The sequence below is a fragment of the Chelonus insularis genome, unplaced genomic scaffold (assembly GCF_013357705.1).
Source record: "Chelonus insularis isolate UGA/USDA-ARS -01 unplaced genomic scaffold, ASM1335770v1 contig_310_pilon, whole genome shotgun sequence".
Taxonomy (NCBI): Eukaryota; Metazoa; Arthropoda; class Insecta; order Hymenoptera; family Braconidae; genus Chelonus; species Chelonus insularis.
Genome location: NW_023276483.1, coordinates 149,973 through 161,359, shown reverse-complemented (window position 1 = coordinate 161,359; position 11,387 = coordinate 149,973). Strand labels below are relative to the sequence as shown.

At 31.0% G+C, this 11,387-nt stretch overlaps 1 protein-coding gene across 1 annotated transcript; it reads left to right on the top strand.

The window, feature by feature from the left end:
- The first annotated feature begins 1,741 nt into the window (after positions 1-1,741).
- LOC118065428 (flocculation protein FLO11-like) lies at positions 1,742-10,223 on the top strand. The gene is made up of 6 exons (XM_035080704.1): positions 1,742-1,991; positions 6,806-7,076; positions 7,173-7,625; positions 7,756-9,699; positions 9,779-9,942; positions 10,028-10,223. Exons 1-6 carry the CDS (start codon positions 1,971-1,973, stop codon positions 10,082-10,084), a joined length of 2,910 nt encoding a protein of 969 aa, XP_034936595.1. The 5' UTR covers positions 1,742-1,970; the 3' UTR covers positions 10,085-10,223.
- Positions 10,224-11,387: the final 1,164 nt, after the last annotated feature.

The window sequence follows — 11,387 nt, the reverse complement described above, 5'->3', positions numbered from 1 at the left end:
ATAATAGCAGTTAAGTGTATATTTTTAATTTAAAAAGTTAAAAAAGATAGGTAAATTAGCTCCGGCATGTTTCTTATTGAAGACATGCTGTCCTAATTCTCTAAATATACCACTATTTGACTTCTTAGCAGTAGACTTTTTGTTCCAAGGTACTTGAAGAATCATTTAAAATCACGGTCGAATGTTTATAAACAGTTCAATAAAATAATGCTCTTAAAAGTTTTTTGGATATTTATTTTTATGATAAAACATATTTATGGAATGTGAAATATTCAAAATAAAAGGATAAATCAAACTTATTAGTATGAGTCAACATCTAAAATAGTTGTAAAACTTGACACGGAATGTTAAGATGATTACTTGGAATATAATAATGTCTTAGAGGCAGCAGAGTAATTCTATTTTGATTCGTTATATGAGATGTTGGGAAATATGTCTTACAGGTATTATTCATAATAATATTCGTAATGTCGTTGACTCAATAATATCATTTTAAATCAAAGTATTCATTGTATTTACCAAGTACTGTGTGAAAAGAGAACATACAGAAGCACCAACTGTTGCTTATTGATATTTTTATTGCATACCACCGGATATTTATACGAACGTTGGATCTATAAAAAGATGAAAAATATTTTGACTTCAATTTCATAGTTTTAAACAATTAAACTCCATTTTTCTTTCATTTGTTAAAATTTCATATATTTTTTATTAAAATGTTTTGATAAAAACATGAAAAAAATAATAAATAATTCCATGCTTCTTTGATAAAAAAAATTTTATAAAATTTGACTAAAGAATAAATATTTGATGGAAACACAATGGTTATATTTTAAATGATATTTTATAAAAACCTTTTCTATAAATTTATAAATAATAGGCAGATGACATTTTAAAAAATTGGATATTTTTCAAGAATTAAAAGCAAACGATTCCAATTTATTTTCAGTTGAAGTAAATATAAATATATGTAACACTAGTGTATTGATGAAAATTTTCAAAAAACTGGCGCTATCTCATGAAAAGCTCTTGAATTTCAGCGCCGCGCATTATGTCTGACTGTTTAAGTATATTACTACTGCGGTAAGTTGAAACAGTCGTTCATTCAGAAATCATACTTATCATTAGTCTTCCCTTGCAGCTGCACTTCTTGAGCTAATGACGACAACTTGAAAAGCTCTCATTCATTATATCTTTATTTCTTTACTTAGCTGATACAACAGTCACGTTTTAGTCCTATTAAAACATTTATTCTCTGATTAATTTTTCAACTAAACATTTGCAAGCTTTCTCAGAATAATAATGATTAACTTTACATTCTCAAACAATTATTTATCAATTAAAAAAAAAATATTCCATTAATCTATAAACAATCTTTATAATTAAATTAAATTTATAAAGTTTCAAAAATATTATTTGTTTAAATGGATACAAAGGTTCAGGTGTAATATTAAATGTTACTATACTGACGTTGATATTAATTATAAAGATGTTAAAATCATTCCCAACGAGTATGTGCATTTAGTGAAATTGAAGAAATGTCTTGAGAGATGAAAGTAAAAAATCTGGAGGGGATATAAGAAAGAGATTAAAGCTATTCTTAAAATAGGGCTGGTGGAAACAAACAGGCTAATGTGTGAGTGAAGAAGACAACATTACACGTATAAATGTAAGAAAAAGAGATGAAAAGAGAAGTGAGAATGAAATAGATAAAGAGAGGGCAGAGCTTTAGCGTATCTTGCAGACGCCGGGTTCTTTAGGCTTTGAGCTTTGTTTCAAACGGTATTTCATGGTCTTACATACTTCTTTGTAGTAATCTTTCGTTTTCGGAAATGTTTAAACAAATTGATATTTGATGTGAATTTACTTAAGACTTCATGTGGAAATTATATTTGATGAATATTTCTAAATCGATGTGTGAACTCTGGAGTTGATGAAAAATAGTGTTCTAATTTTTTTTTAAATTTAAAATGTCATCGTTTAGAAATTATGTAAGTTATTAGTGATAATGGATAATTAAAATTAAATTATGATATCATGTTGATAAAGTTAAATATTTATTTAATCTATTTTTGATAAAATAATTATTACTAATAGTATTAGTTGGGATGATATAAAATTTGAAAATGTAATATCCTATTAAGATAATATTTCGTATAAACAATTCGTTAATTATTTCGGATGAATACTTTGTAACATATCCCCAAAGTTGATTCCTCTGAAAGTCGGTGTAGTGGCTAATTGATCCTTTTGCTATAGCTTTGAAAGGCCACAGGGGTCACTTCAATTGGAGGATTACGCGAGATATAACATGGCTTTCGACGCTAGAGAGAAGAAAAGTTATATACGATATGCAAATGAATAGATTAATTCTGCCATCCGGTATCACCACACTGTGTTGCAGTTTTAAGACCAGTAAATGGTTTACAGAAAATTACTAGAATATTTAGTCACTTCCCCGACTCAAAATCAAGTTACAAAAATTCATGATAAATTTACAACTTCTCATTTAATATTACTGCATTAAACAGTGCATGCTAATAAGCTTCACAAGCTATTCTTAACTGTTGTTTATATTTCTATTTATATTTTTAAAAATTTATACTTGAGATTTAATCAAGTTAATTAATTTATTTTTAATTAATTAAATTATTTGCTAACATCTTCGTTCTCGATACATTTATATAAGAAGAGGAAGAAGTTAGAATATAGAACGAATACAGACAGTATATAAGATCGTCCAAATAGCAAAATTAGCTGGGCTTTTCCAAGTCATCGTCTGGTTGTCTCGTTTAAAGCAAACCTTTCAATTTAATCATCGATTGTTATATTTATATTGTGCTAGATATTTCCTCGTTAAAATATAACCAAGATTATGAGAAAGAATATTTATTTAAGACTCCATAATTGGTTTTAAAATAATTATTCTTTCTTTGATTGATGAAAAAAATACCTTGCATTTGATTTTTCTACATAAAAATGATAACAGCTAGGAATAAAATCGATTTCATCTTGAAGAAATGTTTTTCTTTCGAGATATCAAAGAAAATATTTATGAAAATATATATTTATCTTCATTTCTCTGTATAAAACCTTGTTGCCTAAGAAAAATGCAAATATCTTGAGCGTTTCTCGAAGCGAACGAAGATGTGACATTGGTTGCAAAAGGTTTCATTGAAGCAGCAATTGAGGGGATATAACAAGATAAGGAAGAAGAGGATGTCAGAAATATCTTTTGATTAACTTGAACCTCGATGGTATAAAGTTTATTTTAAATATAATTTATATTCATATTTTCATTATTACCATCATTATCATTGCTCTTAAGTTTTAACGAATGCCGAGGAAAAAAGAAAAATAAATTTATCTTGATTGAATTTCCACACATATTTATTTCATATTTTTTCATTGTAGAAATAATTAAAATAATTTTATTCCCCTCAAATTAATAATAAAAAAAAAACATTGCATATCCATTAGAGTTTATTTAATACAAACTGCACAACAATACATCCACTCAATATCATAAAATTGTTATCATTATTATTGGAAATTTATCCACCACATTAACGATTTACAATGATACCATCAAACGCGACAAAAAAAACTCCTGTCACGTAGAGCTGTTAATTTAATTTTTTATTTCACTAAAATGATCATAGTTGGAGTTAATTGATTATCAGAAGCTTTTTTATTTTAATAATAAAAAAAAATTAAAGCTCATTTATATAACCTGTGATTGTTATTTAATAAAATATTTACAAATTAAAAATTGCTGCAGAGAATATCTTGCAGAAAATGGTAGTCTCCATGAAGTAATGTCTTAATTAGTATCACTGAATCTTCTTCACAGCCACAAACAGTACGTCTACCCTAACGAAAATATCTGTTTCTTGAGCGTAGTAGAAAATAAGGTTGAGGGAAATTGGTATACGTGGTGAAGCAAATGTGGCTTGGAGCCGTCGACGAAGGAACCATCATCTCCGCAATGCCTGGCTAGAAACCACTGTTAGACTTGCGGCGACGAATGCAGTGCTTTAACCTTCCTCGTCTGCTGTATATATATATATTCTTTAGTCTATATAACATGTATACATAATATATAGAGGTTCTTTCTTATCGTTGTATCGATCGATGCGGCTAGCGAGAATTATCTCGTGGGGATAAAAAAAAATATCATAATAATTTAACTAATAACATCGTTTAATGTCATTTATAATGGCTTTCTCGAACGATTGTGTTCATCTAGAAGTTTTACGAGCTGTAGAATCTCAAATTTCCTATAGTGTTGCAGTATTTTATTTTTACTCTTAATGCGCGTCTCTCTGCATTTTCTATATATGCTTTTCAGTTTATGAGAATTGTTTTTACGATCCAGTGACTGATGTTTAAAAATCTATTTTTAAAAGTTCCATCAATCCGGCTATTCGTTCTCGTTTCAATGATGACATTCATATCTGGAGGTTAAAAAAATCAAATAAAACAAAAGACATGACAGACAGTGAAGGAAGTAAATCTGTATTTGAAATTGATTATTATTTTACGTAAATGTATCAAGAATTCTTTTTTTTTTGTTTACTTGTTGTTGGCACAAGCATGGAAGATTTTAACTTGGTAACATTTAAACAGTTTTAGTATATATTACAGAGAAACACTCAAGTAACAAGCAAAATAACAAATGACCGATACGGAAAGTTGCATGAAGTTGGCAAGAAGATTTTGGAGTTCTCGTGTAGCATGCATTAGTTTCCTTTAGTTGCGCTACTTATTTACTTGACTGGATCAATGTAGTGAATACCGCACGATAAATGTCTTGCTACGAATTATATTATTTTAATCATTTTACTGTTTGATAAATTACATCGATAAGCTAAAAGTAAAATTAAATTGCATTAAAAGTATTTCAATTTAATCCCAAATCTTTTTTTATTTAAAACAATTTTGTTTGTTATTTAATTCAATTATTTATTAAACTAAAAAAAAAAAGTTAAAAAATGTATACATAAGAAAAGCTGTAGGTATTGTTTAAATTATTGTTGTCCTAGTGTATGTAGTCATCATGGTTAAATATTAAAGACGGTTCTGTGTAGCATTTATTATTAAAGCTGGATAAAGAGTATTATTCGGTATTTTTCTTTAATTTTTTCTGTAGTTAAGTGAATAAATAATTCACGATGTAACAAAACTCTGTAAGCCAGCTATCAATAATGTTTAAAATTTAATAACCACCTCGATTATTTTTGTAGCAATTTTACTTCATAATTAACCAACCATTTTTCCAAGTAGAATAACTTGTTTTTGTGCCGACATGATAATTATCCTCTGCAATCAATTAATTAACAAAACAAAGGATTAACAATACAAAATAATCAGTGTGTAAACAAACATCATCCTTGTTTTTTAGCTTCTTCAGCTTTTAATTTTCCCAACCATTGTTTGAAATGTCTATATATATACATGAGTGTATCTACAGAGTGAAGCAAGAGAGGACGACGCTTATCGCTTCGAATCGCGTGCCACTACCTCGCGAAAGATATAGAGCAACGACTCGAGGCGAAGGGTTTTCAAGGCACTACTGTCCCAATTCCATTATCGCCACGAATAGCATTACCATAATAACGAGCGCTGCACGGAAACTCAACGCTCAGAGCAAACGAGGCCGGGGATGAAATTGGTAGAGTGGGACGAGGTCTAGAGTTTAGAGTATTCAGCAACGACTCATTCGTGGATAACGGTTTCACGCGCGTGAATCTTTTGTAGAATAGTAAGAACTGTTTAATCAGATGTTACAAGTAGGTTTACCCATCATCCATTTCATCCTTTTTTTCTTTTATCGTGTAATTCATTTTGGAGTAGAACATGAGTATTATTGGTGTGAGCTTGCTGAAGGAATACACGTGTTTGGCACTGGAAATGATGCTGAATGGACTAATAGACATGAATTTGAGTGAATTATTATTTAAATAATCATCATACATTTTTATTGATATTTTTATTCTCACTTACATGCAAGGAATTTCTTTTTAATGGTATCCTGCATAAAAAGAGTTTATGCTCCAAAGATATTTTACAAAATGTATGAAGAATTATTTAGAAAGTAAACAGACTAGTAAATGAATAGTAAACTCAGATATATTTTTCTTTAATTAGTATTTTTAATTTAACATTCAAACAAAAATCTCTGCTAAAAGCATACTTGTTTGTCAAGTTTCACTTAAATTATTAAACAGGATTTATTAAAATTTGTAATCAATTTTTTTTATTGTTAATTATTTTATTTATTGAAGTTTAATAAATATTTAGATGGTATTTTGTAGAGATTTCTGATGATATAATATTGAAATGTGTTTATTATTCATGCTGGAATATTTTTGGAATATAGAATCTTTCTATGCAGGTCATATTTACACATTATTAACACATTTTATAAAGTTTCATATCCACAGATATGTATACATTATTGAAATTTCGATAAAATTACAGTTCTTAAACTCGTAATTCACCCGTTAGAATATAGTACGAAAACACAGAGGCTAATACTCCCTACAGGCGAACTCCGGTCATCTATTTATGACACAGGGCACTGCGCCAAGCTTATGTTAATTGAATCAGATAGACAGTTTTTTGTCATGGCATAATATTCAATAAGTTCCATTTTTATCATTGGAAAAATAACAATAAACCATTATCATATCTATAAAAACTTTTCACTTGCTGATCAAATAAATCAAGAAGATATTTTAATTGGTATATTCATTTGAGTCATCAGTGTTATCAAAGATTGAGTAATTCTATTTGTTTACAGAACGATTTGATTACGTATAGACCTAAAAGCAGCAGTACAAGCGTTAATATTTCATTGCTTCGAAATCATACTGCTGCAGGAACAAGTTCTAACAGTACTGGAGCAGGCTATCGACTCAATTATTCAAATATTGGCTCTAGCAGTCGATCATCAGTGACTTCTGCAGTTAGTAAAGACAGAATCATAACTGGATCCACTTCATCTGTTTACCGAAACTCTTTTTTAAAACGTGATCATAGCAACGAGGATAAGTCGCTTTACAAATATTCCAGTGTGCATTGAAATCATGTTTCTTATTGACATTATTAATTTACATAAATATATTATTCAATCAAGATAATGTAATGGTTGTTTGTATTTTTTTTAGATTTAAAATCAAACAGTAGAAGCCGTTTAAACTTTGGAAAAAGTAATTGTGATGATAGTGTTCAAGGAAAAAGTAGTGAAAAATCGTCACTTGTTGATAAATACTCTTATCCTGAAAGAAAATCAAATGAAAGAGTTTCTTCAGTTCTCAATAAATATGGTAATAGAATTACTTTGGGAGAAAAGAGTAGAGAGCCTGAAATAACAACTAGGTATGGCTTGGACACGAATCGAAGATCAATGTTAAGGGAGAACCATGAGAATGAAACGAAAGTTGAAGAAACGAAGAAAGAGCACACAGATCACTCGGTAGTTTCTTGCAAGCCTTTGCCTACCTCTGAAACAACTCCATCCAGAAGTTCTCGTGAGCCAAGTCCCGAAATTAACAGGACAAAGGCGAGTTCCTGCAAAGTTCATAGTAGAATTTCGGATTATGGAAGGAGTGCAACTCCAAGTAAGGAATCGTAAAATACAAATATATCTGATCAGAGTGTTTTTTTCTTTCTATCTTTTTTATTTGTTTTTGTTTTTTTTTCTCTTTAAATCTATTTTATAAAATTAATTTCGTTGTTTGATCATTGAAGCTGAAATTCCGACAACTTTAAAGTTTACCAACTCCTCTCCACTTGCATCATCCGTCAATAGCGCGACATCACAAAAAACAGAATCATCTTCTGGCCACTTTACATCAGAAAGACTGTCTTCATTCGACACAAAAACTATTGCACTTAATCCTGATGAAAAATGTAACAAGACAACTACTGATGAGGTAAACATCAGTGAGCTAAATTTGGATGTAAAAACGACAGAAATTGAAGACAAAAAGAATAATAAAAAGATAAAGGATCAAGAGAATGTCAAACAAATTACTGTGACTGTCGTTTCGCGAGCAACTTCGCCAAGTCCTCCGGCATCTTCATCCTTCATTCGAACTAGACGTGCTGATGTTGCTCGAACAATTCAGAAAGAGATTACAAAGGTTAATAAAAGGATTGAAACAAAGAACGTTGAAGTGCAAAGCGATAGAATGGATGATACCGCGAGATATTCAAGGTTTGCTAGTGGAACAAGAATGTCACCTTGGCCTTCATACCTCGATAAATTTCAAACTTCCGGATCTTACTCACGAAGTTATGATTCTTCTAGTAAAACCAACAATTTTGGCTACAATCGACGTAGTGATGACAGATCAAGTTTATCACGTCATGAAACTACTACTACTACTGCTACTACCATCAGCCAATCTAATAAAAATATTCATTCAAACCTTGAACCGTCAGACACTCTAGTGAGTTTAACACAAAATGACATTAAAACAGAAAATGTGGTTGATCATAGAATATCTCCTAGTGAGAAAGAAAATAGTTTACAAAAAAAAGAAAATTCTATATCAATATCATCAGCATCATCTTCGTCATCACCATCATTATCGTTGTGCAGACAGTTTTCTTCACGTTCAGATGGCGTAACAACTCCCAACGAGAGTAAATCTATAACTCGTAATAGTTCTATGAAAAGCTTAAAGCAGCAACGTCAAATAACACGGACCAGCTCATCCAGTAGTTCCGCTGTCACTATGCCAAGTGGCAAATCTAAGTCAGCGTCAGCTGGTTCGTTGACGAATCAAAGTATAAAAATAAAAACAACGCCATCTCCATCGTCGCAGCAGTTGCACTCGAAAGTCGCCAGTGATGGTGGCACTTCGTCATCAATATCTGTTAATACGAAACAGTGTAGTTCATTAAACGCACGTGGAAAGCCTCCTGTACCGAAGACTAGTGATTGCAATTCAACCATGAAGACTGCACCGGTTACAAAATACGTTAATAAAGACTTTAGAAAGTCAGCTTTAAATATGTCTGATGCCGGGGATATTACGAGAACAAAGTACCATAGAAAGCGAACAAAAAGTAGTCAAAGAAGTTTGTCTGTAAGTTCACAAGAGTCTGAATCAAAAGATAATGAATTAAGTTCTGCAAGAACATCGTCAAATACTTGTAAATCTAGTCATATACCTAGAATGTCTAATAATTCACCTAAAAGTAGATCTAATAATAATCTTTCAATATCAAATTTAGTTAATTTTCAAGCATCTAGAAGTAATTCAGAATCTCCACCTCGAAGAAAAAATAGTGCATGTTCAACAGCGTCAGCGTCAGAAAAAAGCAGTGAACTAAGCACTTCTGATTCCTCTACAAGTGAAAACGGAGACGAAATGAGATTAGAAAAAAATAGACAACGACGTCGAAGAAGAAGAAAATGCAGTAAAATATCAACTTCTCCAAGAGTTGAAAGAAAAAGAGAAATAAGTCTAAGCTCGTCAAGAACTAGTGTTTTTGCTTTATCTACTGATGAATTATCTTTAATGACTGACAAATCACATCAAACTTATTTTAATCCTCATAATTCGCCAAGTGATAAATTAACTCAATCAGAAGAGGCTAAACTGATGATGATAAAAACCTCAACTCCATCGAGTCTCAAATCTAGTGATCATGAAATAAAATCAAACAATCGATTAAATCAAAGTAATTGTTCTATTTCTAAAAAGTCTGGATTGTCTCCTAATTCGTCAAAAAAATTGGTGAAAAATAATTCCAATTCTAGTATGTATAAAGAGTGTGAGGTTCCAAAACGTCAATTTTCCGGAGACAGGTCGTGGTTGGCGGATTCAAACTCAGATAATCCTTCAAAAGAGATGGAGCAGGGATATATTTACCAAGATGAGATCAGTCAAGAGACAACAGTTAGTGTTAATCTTCCAGATGATGGTAAGTAGTAGTAAGCTTAGATAAAAAATTAAAAATAATTTTTTATCAGGATTAAAGAAATAACAGTTTTTTTTTATTTTTTCAGGGAAATATAGCGCTAAATTATGTAGACAAGACTCTGGGGAACAAGCGTGGTGGTTGAACCAAGATGACACATCTAAAAGAGAGCCTTTAAGCTCTTCTGTTTCTAAGAAAAAAAATTCAAGCAAAACGAGTTGTGTAACGAACGATCATAAAAATCGTTTGAAACATCAGCAATCTGGTGAACGTGCTTGGTGGATGAGTGAAGATCCAAGTCAAGTACCTGAAGGCATTGAGGTTTACTCTCCTACTAGTTTAGTGTCACCAATAGATTTGAGCCATGACAACATTGACATCTCTAAAGGGTTCACCGAAGACGAGACATTTGTGAGACGTGCCAATAGAATAAGACACATAGAGTCGGGTGAGAGGGCTTGGTGGATGGACAGTAATTCCAATATACCAGAGGGCATTGAGAATATAACCCAAGATAGAGAGTCAAGCAATTCTGATGATTCGTCAGAGTCGTTCGAGCAACTAGACATTCATGGAATTTCAGCGAATGCATCGACATTACAGCCAGATAAATCCATATCAAAATTCCCTATTGAATATCCTAGGTCACCAATAGAAAAATATCCTCTCGGTGATCGCATCAGTCCTGAAGGGGTAATTATCAGTTCTTTTTCATCTTCTCTCAATTATATCATTCTATAATTTATTCCATTTCTTTTTCAGATTGAAAATTCTTCCAGTCTGAGAGAATGTTATGACGTTCGTATATTACCATACGATAACGTTCATTCAACTCATCACTCTGAATCAAGTAAATCAACCAAATCAGTGTCATACAAACGGCCTCCAACAGCGATCCGTTATATTGGCAACATGACCAATATTGATGATCTTTTGGGCGAAATTACAGCTGATTATAATAACCCTATGATATATAAGTCTTCACGTAAACATGAGAGCAGATTAGGTGAGTGAGTTATGGAATAGGAACGTAGGTATTTATTTTCAATAACCAATAGGAGGTATTTCATATTCAAGAGAATGTCAGGATATGAAATATTCTAGAATTATGAATTTACTTATAAATTGCGGTGGACATTTTTTAAATAACTTTTCTATACGCTCGTAATTAAACATCAACAAAATATTTTTTTTTTTACCTTGAGCTTCTTTTGAAGATTTAATGAAAGTCCAAGTGATTAAACAATGTGTAGGTTTTTTATTTTTATGAACACTTTAATAAATAAAAATATCAGATAAAAAATACTGTCATTGGATTCAGGCAGTGTATTTGCTGATATTAATAAAAGATGTAAATTATAGGACACCTAATTTATGTAAAAATATCTCTAAGCAGTTTATAGCATTTGAATAGAAATCCACTATCGGAGTAGAGTAGAGTATAAATA

Coding starts and splice junctions, on each gene's coding strand:
- LOC118065428 (XM_035080704.1), top strand. CDS start 1,971: ATGTCATCGTTTAGAAATTAT. Junction 9,700..9,778: donor AAACAATCGATTAAATCAAA/GTAATTGTTCTA, acceptor TTCCAATTCTAG/TATGTATAAAGAGTGTGAGG. Junction 9,943..10,027: donor TGTTAATCTTCCAGATGATG/GTAAGTAGTAGT, acceptor TTATTTTTTCAG/GGAAATATAGCGCTAAATTA.